At 36.4% G+C, this 17851-nt stretch overlaps 1 protein-coding gene across 5 annotated transcripts in view; it reads right to left on the bottom strand.

Annotated features, from left to right (window-relative positions):
• Positions 1–653: 653 nt before the first annotated feature.
• Positions 654–17851, bottom strand: part of LOC129758392 (hemicentin-2) — a 970424-nt gene continuing 953226 nt past the window's right edge. For all 5 annotated transcript variants that reach the window (XM_055755895.1, XM_055755894.1, XM_055755898.1 and 2 more), the window contains one exon: positions 654–3136. In XM_055755895.1, the coding sequence (XP_055611870.1) occupies positions 2979–3136 (158 nt within the window). In that variant the 3' untranslated portion in view covers positions 654–2978. The remainder of the gene's footprint in view (positions 3137–17851) is intronic.

The raw sequence follows: 17851 nt of genomic DNA, 5'->3' as shown, positions 1-17851 counted from the left end.
AACTCGTTTGTAGTTTTCCTACAAGATGGATCCCAAGTTTTACCTCGAAATTGGCCCAATCAAAGCTGGAGGACCATGTGAAGTTTTGACCGTAGGATCTCTGGCCTCGTAGCTGGCTGGATTCGAACCCTGTGAATCCTCTCTCTCAAGTGTCAGATCTCGCTTGAAGAGAGGAGTTGAGGATGAGAGTGAACACATACAGTGATTGTTTCTTATTATTAAATAATTAAATAATTAAATAATTAAATAATTACTTTACTTCGTTAATTTTGAAAGTCTTATGCATTTTCGTAATGGGTTAAATAATATCATTTGGTAAAACTAATTATTTATAGAAATTCTTATTAAAAAATTGATAAGAAATACGAATCACTTTCTTAAAAAAGACTTATGAAATCATATCAATGAAGATATGTCGATGTGAATATTGAAAGAAATAAACAATTGGAGAAGAAAATTTTGTGAATGACCTTTTTGATGAATAAATGCTTGGGAAAAATGTGCTTGCAGTAAAAACCTGGTGCAAATCAATTGTTGAATCAATTAAATCAAAATTTAGAAATTGTACAAAACCGATAAATTCGGTTTGAAGGATGTCATCTTAACAAAAAAAAACGCAACCCCTACAATGAAATAATTTTTTACGAAAGGAAGTAATTTATTTATCTTTTTTTTCATCTCTCTGTTTCTTAATTCTTAATCAGTGTCTAGATGCTCTCTGTTTTGTTGTGTGACTTGAAGTTTTTTTTTCATTTTTTTTGTTCTATTTTCTCATTTCTTGTGACCTCTTACACTTGCTTCCGTGCTTACTCTCTGCATTCTTTGGGAAATTTAGGGAGGTTCGCATCGTCAACTACCATTAGATTGTGTGTGTTTGTGTTTTTGGGTGTGTGTGGTTTTGTTTGGATTTGTGAGTGTTCACAATTTCGTTCAGCTTCCAAAGCTACCATTTTTTTTCTCTTCAATTCCATTCTAATCGATCAATCTAAATTCAGATGCTTGCCTAAGTTTTATTCTTTCTCCCTTACAATTCCAGCTCGTGTTTCAATTTTACTATTGTGTATGCCAAATGGCACAGATTGGATTTCTTAATTTGTTTTTAACAGAAAACGGAAACAGTAAATACCTTTCTCTACCTCTTTTTTGCTCGCACTCAATCCTTTCAGGTCAATAGGTCCATATATGCGCATTCGCTAAGTTCCATTCCAATCGATTTTCGGTTTTTATATATTTTAACTAGACTTTATTTTAAATCTTCATTGATTTTTTTTCGTTAGTTTTTATATTCTTTAATCTAAACTCAATCATCGTTAAACCACATTTTCTATTGACTGGTACTGTTGGGTTGATTTTGCTTTCATAACCTTTTCACTATTACTTTTTTTTTTAACTTCAACCAACCTTCGAATGCTCATCTCAGACAAGTTTTGCATTTGAATGTGCAATCATTTTTTGCTTAGTTCTCTTCGTTAATCTAGTTTCTTGGTTTGTTTTTCTCAAATTACGATTTACACTAATATTGTGAAATTTTTACTATATTATACAGCCTCAAACAGTTGTTCGAATAGAAGTTATTTCACAATTCTGTTCAAGTTGTGTTACCATTAGTTGCTTTAATATTAACAATACCTTCGGGGATACCAACAAATTTTGGGATCGTTTGAATTCCTGTTTTTCTTTTTTTTATTTGGTTCAGAAGGTAACTCAAACGTATTTTTTTCTTTGAACTTGTTACTTTTTACATGGATTCCTCTGACAACAATTCCGGGTTTATTTTTGAGTAAAATTTTGAGTAGGGACGCCTTCTTAAAATAAATTCAACTTCCTGAATGATAATTCGCTAACATTTTGTGATTTGATGGAAATGTATCTGATGATGGAAGTACTCTGCATAACAATTAATTCTTTTTGAGTTTTTTTTAATTTCTTATAGTGAGGACATTTTTGGTCAGGAAAAATTCGGTCGATTCTGATGTTGATATTTTATGATCGATTTCGATGACTTTAAGTTTATAAAACTATTTACATATTTTCTGTTTTCAATGCTGTACACTTTTTCTTCTCCAGAAATGCTCGATTTTTATTGAGAGTTTTTTTTTATTAAAAAAGGAATTTCAAAACTATGTAGAATCCTCTTCAATCAACATCTGAATTTTTGTATCAAATTGAGGAAAAAAAATGAAGAGCAATAATCCAGAATATTTTTCATGACAAAAGTTTATTATTTAACCTTCGACTAAGAAATTTTTGAAGTTTGAAAATATTGTAAATTAAATTGAAGACAAAAAAAAAATACTTTTACTTAAATATGGTTGATTTTAAGCCAATTTTAATTTTCATTTCTTTCAACGGGGCAATTTTTTCAGGGGCTCAACCCGACTTTTTGTGAAGTTTTTGCCATTTTCACTCTGTGACTTTTAATAATCATTACATTTGTTAGTTTTGTTTTATTCTAATCTAACGGTTAGGTCTCTTTGTCGATTTGTTCCTTAATTGTTCGTGTGTTTAAGATTTTCTTCTTTTATTTTTAATTATTACTTTTATTATATTTAATACTAATGTGTGTGAGTGTGTCTGTGAGAATCTCCTTTGGGAGACAAATTCCGATGCTATATTACATAGAAAACCATTTTCCGTCAATTGTCTATTTTGCTTTTTCTATTTTCTTTTAGCTTCCTTCCAAAGCTCTGATCCAACTTCCATGGTAACTATTTTACAAAACTCGAGGGAACTTCCAGATCAGATTCGCTTGGACTTAACCTCATTCCTAACCCTGTTGATGTGATCGAGTCAAAACTCGATCGAGTGATGCTTAGGTACTAGCTACGCGAAAACTACTTCAGATTCTTCAGAGATCCCTCAATGGGTCTGAACAGCTGTACAGCACAACACATTTGTATTTATTCCTTCCCTCAACTGACTCATTCATTTTCTTTCTTTCAGTGGAATCTATTGGTTCATGGAGGCCGAGGGGTTCTTCAAACCCATTGATAGCGGGCCGTCAGGAGAAGGGATGCTATCAGTCCGGGGATGACGCACAGGCAATCTAGAAGCAGCGAGGAGAGGTGCGTCGTGACGGCAATTGTGGCGCCGGCACCGCTCGTTTTCCGCCGCGATATTGCTGCGGTGTTGTCACCTGGAATGAAACGAAGAATAAGCAAGGTTTAGTTCTCGGTTTAATGAAACGCAATTTTGGATACACTTTTTGTCAAATTTTCATTCAATTGAAATAGATTGATACAAAGTTTGAGTTTTAATTTGAAAAAAAAAAAATGTTTCTGTAAGGCCGAAATATACATATATCAAATTTTCCCCCCATTTAGAATTTTTGGGAAAACCCCAAGGGGGAAATAAATAAAGTTTAAGGCATTTTATTGATAAATTTGAAATTTTTTTCTGAAAATCAAACAATTGAAAGATCGCATGTAAAACTGTAAAAGTTGGGAATTATATCAATATTTTTAATCGAGATTTATTCAAATTTTTTATCTAAAATACTTATATTTTCAACTTTGTACATTCAGCAAATTTGGTGATATTTATAAAAAAAAGAATATTTTGAGACATTCAAAACGCTACTAGTTCCTCGTATTCCCACATTAATTTGAACTTGAACTTGAAGAGTATCGAACTTACAATCCTTTCCTTCTACCCATTGATTACTAGGACGTGGCCGGCGCCGTTATTAATCATATAAATCATATAAAAAAGGGAAAGCCTAAGATTTGTCCTCTGAAAATGGAAGCTAATCCCAAGCACCATTCTTTTGGACCATAAAAAAAATCAGCAGCAGCAGTCTTGGAAATCTGCCTTCCAAATCCATTCCATCTGTATCCAGCGGATGGTCAAATCAACAAAAACAATCAGTAGCAGCCTTAAGAAATCAACACTTCCTAAGACGATTTCGTCTTTTTCCACTGGAAGGTCAAACCAAAAGAAACGATCAGCAGCAGCATTCTAATAATCTACGCCATCAAAGCTATTCTGTATTTTTTTCCGGGAGGCTAAATCTAAGCACACAATCAGAAGCAGCAGTCTCGAAAATCTGCGCTTCCTAAGCCAATTTCGTTTATTCCACCGGAAGACCAAATCAAAGTATACAATCAGCCGTAACAGTCCTAATAATTTGCGGTTTCTAAGCCAATTCCGTCTTTTTACATCGGAAGGCTATATAAAAACAGAAACAATCAACAGCAGCAGTCTTGCAAATCTGCGCTTCCAGAGCCATTCTGGCTTTTTTCACCGGAAGGCCAAATCAAAATAATCAGCAGCAGCAGTAGCACCTTAAAAATCTGCACTTCCTTGGCTTATTCTGTTCGCTTTCCACCAAAAGGCAAAATCAATACAAAAAATCAACAGCAGCAGCCTGGAAAATCTGCTCTTCCTAAGCCAATTCCGTATTTTCCCACCGGATGGCCAAATCAACACAAACAATCAGCAGCAACATTCTTGAAAATCTGCGCATCGTTAGCATATTCCGTCTATTTTCACCGAAAAGCTAAATCAAAACAAACAACTGGTAGGAGTTGCCTTAAAATTTCTAGGTCATTACGTCTTTTTTCATCGGAAGGCAAAATTTAAAAAAAAACAGTCATCAACAGCAGCCCAAAAAATCTGCGCTTCCGAAGCCAACCCCATCTTTATCCACCGGGAGGCCAAAATAAAAACGAACGATTATAGCAGCAGCTTTAAAAAAAACTGTGTTTCCTAAGCCGATTCGTCTTTTTCCTTCTGAAAGCCAAATTAAAACAATCAATCAAAGCAGCAGCTTTAACGATCAGCGCTCTGGCAATGCACAAAATTTGTTGAGACGTTCAATACGTATATTTTGCACTGAATTTTAAGTCTCTACGACCTTTTCTTCTGAAATTATCACAATTTCAAGTTTTATTATTCTCCTAATTATAATTTTGCAATCTTTTGGGGTAATATGGGGCAAAATTCTACATCTTAAAGCTTAATTTATGTTCTACAATCTTAGCCAGAAACTACTCGGTTCCACGCGCCGTTTTAGAGTATTGTTGGTATAAAATGGTTGAATTCTAAGTTTTTAGCGAGACTTATTAAGACATGGATCATCTTAAAACTGGACGCATTAAAAAGGGTTTATATTGGAGCTATGTAAACGAAATAAAAATATTTTACACTCAAAATGTAGGGTTTTTATGAACTTTTAAGGAAAAGTAATAAAAAAATATATTGCAATGCTGTTTTGATGAATTTTTGAACTTTTCGTCGAGTACCACTCATCATAGTTTGGACACCCTATTCGTTGACCTCAGCGGCCATTTTGTTCAACAATCTCTTCATCTCTGTTGCGTCATGAGTCGTCCTACCAATCTCCTTCATCTTCTGCTTGACAATTGCCCAAAATTTGTCGATAGGACGGAATTGAGGGCAGTTGGGTGGGCTGATGTCCTTTTCGACAAAATCCACCCGTTGGCTCAATACCACTGTAGAACCTCCTAGCTGTAGTGGCAGCTTGCCAAATCTGGCGAAAACTTTACTGGTCCTTTGTGCAGTCTAATGTACGAAAAAAACTTGTAAAAACTTGTAAAATTCGGAGTCCATGGTCTTGGTTTTCACAAAAACCGGGGTTTTTCGTCCGCAGCTTCAAATACCTTGCCAGATCAAACACTTTAATGCAAACTTATCGACAAAACGGATTTGAACTTTTCGGTGACATCACCCCGACTCAAGGCAGCGCGAAGGGGGGGGGGGGGGGAGATTTTTTTGAAATTAAATTTTTCAACGTAGTAAAGGGAAATTACTTGATCTTAAAAGGTGTTAAATAAGTGTAAACAAGAAAGTCAGAAATTTTTCTCACCTCCGGCGGATATTAGTCTTAACTCTCCCTACACTTGAGACATTTCATTTTACGAAATTACATAACATCGTTCACGAATTTAATCTTATTTTTTACTGTAAATTTAGATTTGCAGTTCAATCAACATTTGGTACTTGTACTCTAAACTTGAGATTCAAAAACACTATCTCGTCTTTAGAATGGGTTTTATTGAGAAGTGTTACGAAACAAATTTGGCGTTCGAAACCAACCATTTTGACATCAAAATTGATTCACCGAACAGTAATTTTATACATTAACAGCCATATATCATGACTCATGATGGTCATCAGAATTATCAAAATAAAATCAAAACCTAAAAAACGAAAAATTTTGATTTTCAAAACATCGTGCGATATGATATGAAACATTCTTCAAAAAACCAATTACAGTCTCAATTTTATTTTGTGTTTCTTGATCTTCTAAATGCTCAACATCACATTCGAAAGCGATGAATGAAGTTTTGAATCAAATTGAGTTTTAGATATTTTTCAAGCAAAAATCAATTCGTTTTGCAGGTTTCAACAAATTTGGTTAAATGGATTCATTTTTTTTCTAAATTTTATTTAGTAATGTCAGAAATACTTATAAAATTATATTTCCTAATTTTTCAAAACTGGAGAATTCAACTTTTTTGGATCATGCATCATCATCTTTAAAATATTATTCCTTAATTGAATTCAAAAAATAATAAACCAAATCAAAATCAGGTTTTTCTTTAACGTTGATTTGTTATCATCAGTTATCAATGATTAATTTCAACTAAAACTGATACATTTTTAAGTTTAAAAACTCCATATAACTTAACGCAAGGTGATAGAAAAAATTTGACAAATGGTGCGCTTAAATTCACTAAATCATCCTAAATGCTATTTCTTTGAGTCAATTAAATTCTATTAATAAGTTTTTAAAATAGTTAGACAAGTTTATTTAAAAAAATTCTTCTAAAATGTTAATAGACTTATCATTTTCTTCTTCATATTTTGTTTTAATTTTCAAATAAAACTATTCAAACTTTATGAAACATTGTTTATAAGATTCTTTTTGTTTTTTTTTTTAATTCTCAATTATTGTGTTCTGAAAACTGGAACTAAATTTGTAATAAGAAAAATAGAGTTTCCACTTTCTGTACTTTCCAGGGCCCAATATTCCAATTAAAACCGACAAAATATACAAAGCTGGAAATTTTAAACTTTAAAACCTTCGATTGAAAATTTTAAAACTTTTAAATTTTTAAATTTTATTTCTTTAATTTTCATTATATTAAATCATTTTTGTAATCGATCGTAATTTTTAATTTATTTTTAGAAAGTTCGAAAATTATTTGAAGTAGCTACTTAAAAGTTACATTTCAAGGCGCAATGTTAACTTAATTAGTATAAACTCTGTGCTTTCAATATTAACAAGAAAACTTGAAATTCAATATTTTTATTTTTATTTTATCAATTTCTTAATGATCATTTCCCAACTTGCAATTTTTCAGTTTAATTGAACACATGTTGTATTATAAATATATATATATCTTAAGATTTTATTTTGAACTTCAGAACTTTTTTTTTTAATAGTTATAAGAAAAGGGGTTTATCTTTGACTTGATCACTAGCAGTTTTGAAATAAAATTAAATATAATCTTCTTTTTCCAAATAAAATTCAATTAATAACTATTGAATAAATTCTCCTAAATTCAAAATTGTTTTTACCTAAGCGAGAATCCGCATATCAAATCGTGGTTTTTTTTTTATTCAAGAAAGTACAGCGGAATTTTTTAATCAATTCTTCCACTGAAAATGAAGAAAATAAAAGTAAAATAAAATCAATAGTATATAACAATCATAATCATTCTTCTAGCAATTTTTAAACATGGTTGATTTTTAATCTGATCTAACATTTATTTGAGAATTCAGATTTTCTTCTTAAATGTGGTGTTATATTTTATGTATTCTATTTCTGTGGATTAATTCTTGTGCGAAATTTTGATTTTCATTTTTTTTTCTGGTGTTTCGGAAATATTGATTCCAAATTTGAAAACTTGACTGCTTAGAATTCATTTTTAAGCAAATTTCTTGTTCCGAATAAGGAACATTATTTTGATAAATGAATGACTTACTGGAAATAGCATTGATTTGAAACGTTCATTCTGATTTGTATTGGAAATTTTGATTTTTTTATCAGTAAAATTTATAAGTTTTTGAGATTGTGGGTTAATCATAAGTATGAAATTATTAAGAAATCCAGTGGCTTTGTAAAATTTTTGGCCAGGAAGCCGCCCAAAATCCATCTTCACGTACCTTTCGTACTCCATGAGGATACATCCGTCGTATTTCGTTAAACCTTGTTGTATACATAGAATGAATGTCGGTTGTAAATTATAAGAAAAATGTTAAGAGTTTGGTATCTTTATAGCTACTATCTCTGCTGTGTTTGCATAGGGGTCTATTAAGTGCAGTTTCCACAATAACGGCACGAAAAAATATTCCTGCGAAGTAAAAAAAATAGCTACTATGAACAAATTTTCAAAAAAAAAATTATTTCGTGACAAATAAGATGAAGGCGTCGAACCCATGAAGGCCCCATGAATTTTCGGCCAGATTTAGAGAGTTGGGTATATTCCATCGATAATAACATACATACAGTGTATCAAAAAATTGTCCGTACAGCTCGTACCTTGAAATCCAAACAATGAAAAAGTGCACTTTTCAGTCAATAAAAATACTACAATTACATCATTCGCTGCAGAAACTAGTCCTTTTTGTAGATCAGTATTAAAAATGTTTATGAATTAAACCTTAAAAAGAATCCAATTCCTTTTGTATAGAAAGTCCCAAAAACGACGTCAAAAAATTGTCCGTACACTGAGGCTCTTGTCAAATATTGATCAAGTAAACAGTTATTTGTCAGTCTGTCAAACGCAGAAACGTGAGTTGAATCTCAGCAAAGACAATTTACAGTGGTCTGAGCGATAAATACGGTAAAATGAACTTTATTTAGCATAAATCAGTAGATTTCAACAATTTGTGGATTAAATTAACAGGAAAATGTCTGCTTCTCACAAAAAAATACCCGTTGACATCCGGAAACTGATTGTTGACCTGAAGAATGACGGAAAAAGCTTGTCCGAAATTTATTTATTTACTTGTCTTCGAATTACGCATAGAATAGTTAAACGGCCATGATCGTCGGTTCAGTGTGTCTCTCAGAACTTTAAGAAGACTAACTACCTGGAGACTAACCTTAAAAGCTGATGGTTGGTTTGATCGTATTTTTGGGTCAGAACCAAACAATCATATTTCTATTTCTGTAGAAGCGTAATATGACTGATAAATCTATTTCTTTTTCTCCGTGAATGAATGTCAAGTTTCGCTGAAAGCACCCCACACTATTACATGGCCACCACCGTGCTTAACTGACGGTCGCAAATTTTTCGGTTCCAATTCAGTATTTGGATTACGCCATACTCTTACGTGTCCGTCAGATCCAAAAATATTAAATTTGCTTTCGTCAGTGAACATGACGTTCTGCCAGAACTCTTTCGGTTCCAGGACATACTTTCGAGCGTATTCCAGCCGCTTTTTCTTATTCTTACAAACGGCTTCTTACGAGCAACACGACCTCGGTATTTTTTCTCATGAAGTATGTTCCGTACCGTTTGAGGATTAACTGGTATATTTTCAAAATTCTTCAGGCTGTCAGCTAGTTTCGGGGCACTGATTTTAGGATTCTGACTGATTTCCTTGACAATGATGCGACGGTGACGATCCGTAAGCTTCAGTTTGCGGCCTCTTCCTGGAGTAGTCTGCGATGTTGTTTTGATGAATTTTTTAACTTTTCGTTGAATACCACTCATCATAGTTTGGACAACCTATTCGCTGACCTCAGCGGTCATTTTGTTCCACAATCTTTTCATCTCTGTTGCATCACGAGTCTTCTTACCAATCTTCTTCATCTTTTGCTTGACAATTGGGTTGATGTCCTTTCCGACAAAATCCACCCGTTGGCCCGATACCACTTTAGTACCTCTTTGCTGTAGTGGTAGTTTGCCAAATCTGGCGAAAACATTACTGGTCCTTTGTGAGATCTAATGTACGAAAAAAAAAGTTTTTGAAGGCACTCCTCCTTGTACATTTCTCTGTCCATGGTTTTGTTTTTCACAAAAACCGGAGTTTTTTGTCCGCAGCTGAGTATTCCTTGCCAGATCAAACACTTTCATGCAAACTTATCGACAAAAATGAATTTGAACTTTTCGGGGACATCACCTCGACCAGTGGCTTTGTAAAATTTTTGGCCAGGAAGCCGCCCAAAATCCATCTTCACGTACGTTTCGTCATCCTTGAGTCTCAAATTGTGTCAAGAGGATGAGCGCGAGAGGGCCTCGAGTCACGAAGAGAGGCGGGTTATGACGTCTCGAATTATGGCAAGAGGCGGAATGTGGGACTCGAGTCACGAATAGCGGCGAACGGACTGCCAACCCGTGAGTCGTGATTCGTGACACCAGAGTGGATGACGATTGCTGGTGCAGTACGTATAAACGAGCATTGTCGTGGAGCGCTTTGCACGAGTATGGTCTTCCCATCACGGGTATAGCCTTTGTTGCAGGTCCGGATGGGAAATATGGCCAGAGGCCCCAGGTGGACTTTATGGAGTAGGGGTACATAATATCATGAGTCACCAATTGCACCCATGGACCCAGAGTAGCAAACTGGGGGGACGCGGTGGCTCGCCACGCCATGGATTGCAATCCGTAAAAAGGATTTTTCACCTGGGTGATCAACAAATAAAAAAAAAAAGATCCAGCTCATCGAAAGATTTTGGGCAATAAGGAAGTCCAAGATTAAGAAAAGTATAAAACAGCTCTGGAAGCTCTGCACAATGACAGAAATGTGGAACAAAAGTGCCAAAGTAGGTGATTCCACAAGGGTGCTGCTTTTGATGGGACGAAAAAGAAAAAAAATGCAAATTTTCACAAGACTTCAACGTAAAGAATGGCCCCGACAATCAGGAACTTGAGCGCATCGTAGGGCGCCATGGCCTAGGACAGATGAGCGAAAACGGAGAGCTGTTTGTAGAATTTTGTGACAACAACAATATAGTGATCGGTGGATCGCTCTTCCCCCATCGACCAGCACAAAAGGTCACTTGGGTATCCCGAGATGGCCGAACAGAAAATCAAATTGACCACATCTGCATCAGCCGAAAATGGAGAAGGAGCCTTCTTGATGTTCGCAACAAGCGAAGCGCAGACATTGCATCTGACCATCACCTCGTCCTTGGCGAGATACGACTGAGAGTAGCGCGTGTCCAACGGCACGAGGAAAAAGTCTCTCGGTATAGTTTGTGCAAGAAGAAGTGAATGGATGTCGGATGAAACTTGGAGGATGGTCGATGATGGGAGAAAGGCGAAAGTCGGAATTGAGCAGGCATGAACCGGGTCATCCAAAGCAGCCGCCCGCTTACGTTAGAACCCGCAGCTCAAAGCGCCTACAGTAAGACGCATAAATGGAGTCAATTCGGAAGCGCCTTCGCTGGCTGAAATAGAAGCGGCAATCAAAAACATGAAATCCAACAAAGCACCTGGGATCGATTGCATCCCTGCTGAAATGCTGAAAGCCGACCCTGCGCTGTCAGCACAAATGTTGCACCGTCTTTTCGCTGACATCTGGGATACTGCAACATTCCCGGCCGACTGGATGCAGGGTATCCTCGTAAAGGTCCCGAAGAAAGGAGGCCGTAATCGACGCTGCTCTCCGACGGCAACAAGCTGGATTCCGATCCGGACGATTATGTGTGGACCACATCACAACGCTACAAATCATACTGGAACAAATCAACGAATTCCAGGACTCTCTTCTGCTGGTTTTCGTTGATTTCGAAAAAGCATTAGACCGACTTAACCCTGAAAACATCTGGGTGGCTCTAAGGCGACGAGGGGTCCCAGAGAAACTAGTCCATCTCATCGAAGCACAATACGAGGCATTTTCTTGCAAGGTCTTGCACGACGGTGTCTTGTCCGAACCAATCCCGGTAACTGCTGGAGTGAGACAAGGATGTATCTTATCACCGCTACTTTTCCTCATCGTAATGGATGAGATTCTGGCTGGATCGATTGACTGTGCACCGAACCGAGGATTGCCGTGGAATCCTTCAACAATGGAGCAACTGAACGACCTTGCCCTGGCTGATGATATTGTTTTGCTCGCCTAAACACAACCGGATATGCAGAGCAAACTCGACGACCTCACCGAAAGTTCCAAGGCAGCAGGTCTCAGAGTCAATGTCGGAAAGACCAAGTTGATGGAGATCAACTCAGGAAATCCCTCCAGTTTCCTGGTAGCTGGGCAACAAGTTGAGAAAGTGGAGTGCTTCCAGTATCTTGGTAGCCAGATAACGCCTGATGGTGGTACCAGGAAAGACATCGAAACCCGGATTAGAAAGGCCCGATTTGCGTTTGCGAGTCTCCGAAACATCTGGCGGTCACCCCAAATCTCTTTACGAACGAAAATCCGAATCTTCAACTTAAACGTCAAATCCGTATTGCTGTACGGGTGCGAAACTTGGTGCACATATACGGTGACGACGCGAAAACTGTAAGTGTTTGTAAACCGCTGCCTGCGGAATATCATCAGCGCTTGGTGGCCTGGCAACTGGATCTCGAATGAGGAACTACATAGCCGGTGTCATCAAAAGGCGCTAGAAATCGAGATTCGGGAACGTAAGTGGAGATGGATTGGACACACTCTGAAAAGAGATAAAAAATAAATTTGCAGAGAGGCGCTTGATTGGAATCCAGAAGGTCATCGAAGAAGAGTCAGACCCAGAAACTCGTGGCGGCGAAGCCTAGCCGCTGAAATCCGAACTGTCGACGAGAATCTTGACTGGGACCAGGTGAAGACGCTGGCCCCGGATCGTCAACAGTGAAGGTCTTTTACCACGGCCCTATGAACCGGGGGATCGGCGCGGGATCATTAAGTAAGTAGGTAAGTAAGTAAGTAAGTAAGTAAGTAAGCTCTTTAGCTCGCTGTGCAAAAATAATATAAATATATTTTTGCAAAATACATTCATTTAATCGTGCTAAACCGATAATTAAGTCTTGTGATCTGGTATACGGATTTACACAGGTCCAGAGGGAAACTTTCAAATTGCATCCGCTGTAGGAACAAGTGAAAAGCGCCAAATGGCAAAATAGCAGTGGTCTATAGGAAAATCAAAGTTAATCATTTACAAAAAATTTTAGTTCTTAGATAGCCCCTGTTTTGTAATCCAACAAAGTATCCCTCATCAAATATCATATTTTAAGCACTCGCAATAACTTTTTTGCCCTGTATGATTCTTGATCTGTTGAAATTTCCAAAATTGTATTAGAATTATTCAACCATTTCGAAAAAAATTAAACAAAAAAATGTTGGAAAAACCACTTCAATCCTATCCTATTTCTATGAATTGAAAACTATAATTTTTATGTATATGAATAAAGCTCATTAGCATTCCAGATTGCTTGTGCTTAATCAGGCAAGCCCGGACTTTCAAAGAAAAAATTGGGAAATACCCAGTCCGGTCCGGTTGCCCTGATATCGAGGAAAAAGCCTGGCTTTTTCCTGGATTATTCACAATTTTAATGAAAATCCAACTTCTCAACTCGTTTTTAGCGAAAAAAATTCGCATGCACTTTTTGAAATTGTGAGATAAGATTTGAACGCCGCTGATGTGCCTTGGTAAAAATCATTTTTCGTGTGTTTTATTTGAAGCTTGCTCAATAAACAATGGGTTTTTTAAAACAAAATTCTAGAGCTAAGAATTGACTGTTACAAATTTAAATTTGACAGCTGTCCAAACTCGAAGCAGTAGTTTTTGAAAATTAACTTGTATGTTTTTATATAAAAAAAATCTTTGTTTCTTTGAACACAATAAAAATATCAAGCCTGCGGCCAATATTTACCAAAAGCACACAAATTTTGAACTAGGTTTCAGCAACGGACTTTTTTTCATTTTTGATTAAGGGATTATCACCGTTTATTTATTTAAATATATTTTTGTTTCGAAACTTTAAAAGTATCCTCAAGCTGATTTTGCCAGCAAAAAAGAACTGTTTCTTTATTATTTGTTAAGAATTTTCAATGGAGGCTATTAAACAAGCTTTTCTTTGCTGAAGAAATTATAAATATTCTGCCTATGTTAATATGTTCAAATATTTCTCTTAACATCATTCAAAGTATTCTTTTAAGCTTGCTATGGATTTTCAATTTTCATGACACGATATTTGCCAACGTATTAAATTTTATATAAAATCATATCATGTTAGAAGAGTATACAATCCAGAAATGGATTCTTGTACCTATTGGTAATAAGAAACAGATTTCTAAGAAATATCCAAAAGTTAGAAAAAAACTCTACTGGATTTAAATTTATTTTCGTAAAACTATTGTTAATTCACCATTTATACATTTTGTTTTTTATTAAAAACAAAAAAAACACTGCTCTAGGACTTCAACTGGCGGAGATATATTTTTGGCCACCAGTTTGCATGGAGATGTCCCATAGTGCGATGTGCACACTCATGACGAATTGTCAAGCGTCGTTTTAATCCGTCCACACACAAAGAAGTCTAAATGGGTGCAATTTCCGCAATAAAGGCACAAAAAGATACAATCAAAAATTGCTTTTATGGACAAATTTGCAGAAAAAAACATTTTATTGGCCCGTGAATTTTTGGGAGAGTGGCCACCGCGGTCGGGATGCCATGCAGTGGTACCGCTGATACCGTACACACTCCTTTTTTCGAACTCAAAATTAGTTGTTTTAGTTTAAAACAGCAATTCAGTGGCATCCCTCAACTTTGAGATTGACTGGGCAATTTCAAAACTAAGTTCTGAAAGGCATACTCAAAACTAAGTCCGGCAGCCGAACTCAAATTATTTTTTTAATTCGTGGGCTGTTTTTTCCAGCAAATAACGAAAGGTTACAAGTGTGCGGAACCGGATGTTGCTATTCCGGTACATTGCATTTCTCCCCGGTCAAAACTATAAAGAAACTTTCGTATGTTTCTTCCCACCAAAAGAAATATTCGGAAGTTTCTGGATATTCCAATCCGCTCATCATCTGTTGAAAATTGAAGTGATTCCGGACACAATTTTACGCTGACAATGGCGGACATTCCATTATGACGTTCCTTTACAATGATCCAGTGATTGTTCCGGAGAGATAAAATTTGCGAAGTGTTCATTGGTTGCTGTTTCGGTTCAGAGTGAACTCGCTAGGTGATTCCAGTCCAACTAAGTGAGTTCAATTTTTAGTTCATTAGGTCGAACTCAGCTTTGCTTCCTCGCCGAAGGAAAACGGGGGTTGAATAGTTTTGAGCTCGCAGTTCGATTTCGGTTTTGAACCATCGCAAGGAAAAATAAGCGAACTTTACTTTACGTTCATAGAATCAAACTATTGAACCTCGGTCAAACTTAATTTTGAGTTTGAATAAAAGAGCGTGTATGTTTAATCGAAAATAACATACATTCATCCACACGCGTTCTGTTTCAGCGCATCGGGAGATTTTTGGGTAATAATAAGCCCAAGCTTAAGAAAAGTTTAAAACGGCTCGGAAAGCAACTCAGATGACCATAATGTAGAACAAATGGGTCAAGGAGGTTGACTCCGGGAGTATACAGCGATTAATGAAACGAATAAGAAGAAAGTGCAAATTTTTATGAGAAACGAATAAAAAAACATTTGAATTGATTTTTTTTTCTATGTAGCGAATTAAGTTTGTTTTGATGAACTAACCATTTTTGTACGTAAAATTGTTACCGGGATACAAACGTTTTATTATTCCGAATTCTAAGTGGGCATACCTTTAAATAACAGTGTTGGAACCATGAATTAGAAAGAAGCCAGTAATACGCGAATTTATCCGAATCCAACGTTTCACTCAAAGTTACTTCCTGCCTTTTGAAATTTGCCCCTTTCGATTCAAAAGTAATTGCATTGTTCTGTTTACACGTTCATAACAGAATATGTAGAGTAATGCAATGTAACATTTACCGGAGGTTCGTGTTTTTTGCTGTTACTTTTACTGTTGCCTAGCATCGAATGATGACGACGACGCTACCAGAATCCAGAAAAGCTACTGAAAGTGCAACTCTATATCTACCACACCGACTGTACAGACACAGCATCCGGCAGCTGTATGAAAGTGAGGTGGTAGCACAGTCTTACTACACATTGCATACACTTTACACGAGCCTCGTGAAAGCTGCGCCCTTTACCTTCTACAGCTCAGCTACCGCCAATTTCCGTTGCTAGCACCTTCGTCAACAAAAACATCATCATTCTCATCATCCCGCTCCTCATAACAGCATCAGCAGCAACTTGGAAGGAAGCCTGGGAGCATCGTTTCCATTAATTTTCAATTTCAATCACGTTCCGCTCGAAAGCAGTTCACCATATCGGTTTTTCGGGGAGCTGCTTCCTTTGCCTTCTTCCGCTACTACCTGACAGCTCGATTGCACTAGTGAAAAGGGTTGTTAGGAAACCTTCTTCCATCGTCCCTTCGATAGTTGCATTCCCACCTTCCACCTTTCTCTCATAAAAAAAATCCGTGGCATTGCATTTTTACTAGATTTTTGCACCCTATCCAAACCGCACGTGTCTCAGCAGCGCTACGTTGCATCATCATCGTCATCATCACGAGGAGGATGGAGGAGGAATAAAAAAAGATGCTTTTTAGCAAATGTTGCGCGCGCGATGGCGATGCAGGGATTTCCCGCTTTTTTCCCGCCAACCCATAGACATCTCAAATCTCTCGGGGGTGAAAATCAAGTATGGCAGCCGACTGGACCCCAAGAGTGGAAGCAGCAAATGCAGAAGCAAAAAGCAGCACCAAGCATAACATAACGGGCCAACCAGGAGGGTCCTATTAAGCACAATTGCACATAAGCGCCGGAGCAAATCATGTCAAGTGGATCAACCACACATGGGCTAGGAAACTCATCAGAGCGCCAACTGATTCGGTGGTTTCGAAGCGGGGGAGGGACTGCCTCCACTTCATCCTCTTCTTTGAGTAGCAAAAACTAAAAGCTCTTGACTGCTATTGAAGGGTTGTTATCTTACAATATCGGGATCGTGAAGTAACACACTAAGTGTGCTGTTACGAAATGTTCGTTTTATTTTCGGAAGAATTTATTAAACATACGCGTTGATTGAGTCGGCTAAGATCAATTGAAAAACGGTTAAATTCAATGTAAAAAAAATGCTTAGATAAGCCTAATACGTTCCAGAAATTTTTACCTATTACAGTAGACTGAGTCGATTTGGGGTCATTTTTGAATTGATCAAACCCTGGGTTCTTCAAAGCTTCGTTTTGGTTCAAAATTTATCGATGATTTTTCGCAGAATTTTTTAGTAACGTTAACAAGAGTAAATTTGTACTTTAAGATTTGTATGGCAAAATTGAATATTTTGTACTGAAAAATCAACATTACTTTTGTTTCTTCTGTGAAGCCAAGCCTGCTTATGGGTTTTGTAACAATTTATAAATTCTTCAAAGGAAATTTTCCGCTGAACAACTTTGTCGAAGATCGTAACTTTGTATCTTATTAGGCAAAAAAGTTATTAGCTGTTTAACAGGGGTTTTTCTTTTGGAACTGATAAACAAAAAATTCAATTGACATCACTGCTGAGTGCCTAACGAAGTATTGCAAAACAACTTTTCATGCAAAGCTTTGTAAGGCACAAGCAGTGATGTCAGTTGAATTTATTGTTCATCAGTTCCAAAAGACATACTCCTGTTAAACAGCTAATAAATTTTTTGCCTAATAAGATACAAAGTTAAAATCTTCGACAAAGTTGTTCAGCGGAAAATTTCCTTTGAAGAATTTATAAATTGTAACAAAATTTTTGTTGTAATTGTTTTTTTTTTTAAGATCATGACCACAAAAAAGGTATTTTTTTGGTATCGAAAATGAAATAATATTCACTCTGTTTGCGACATCACACCTCTATTCTCCCAATTTGTATCACTTTAAT

The sequence above is a fragment of the Uranotaenia lowii genome, chromosome 3 (assembly GCF_029784155.1).
Source record: "Uranotaenia lowii strain MFRU-FL chromosome 3, ASM2978415v1, whole genome shotgun sequence".
Classification (NCBI taxonomy): Eukaryota; Metazoa; Arthropoda; class Insecta; order Diptera; family Culicidae; genus Uranotaenia; species Uranotaenia lowii.
Note: the sequence above shows the minus strand (reverse complement) of the source record. Positions and strands in the feature narration are given on the sequence as shown.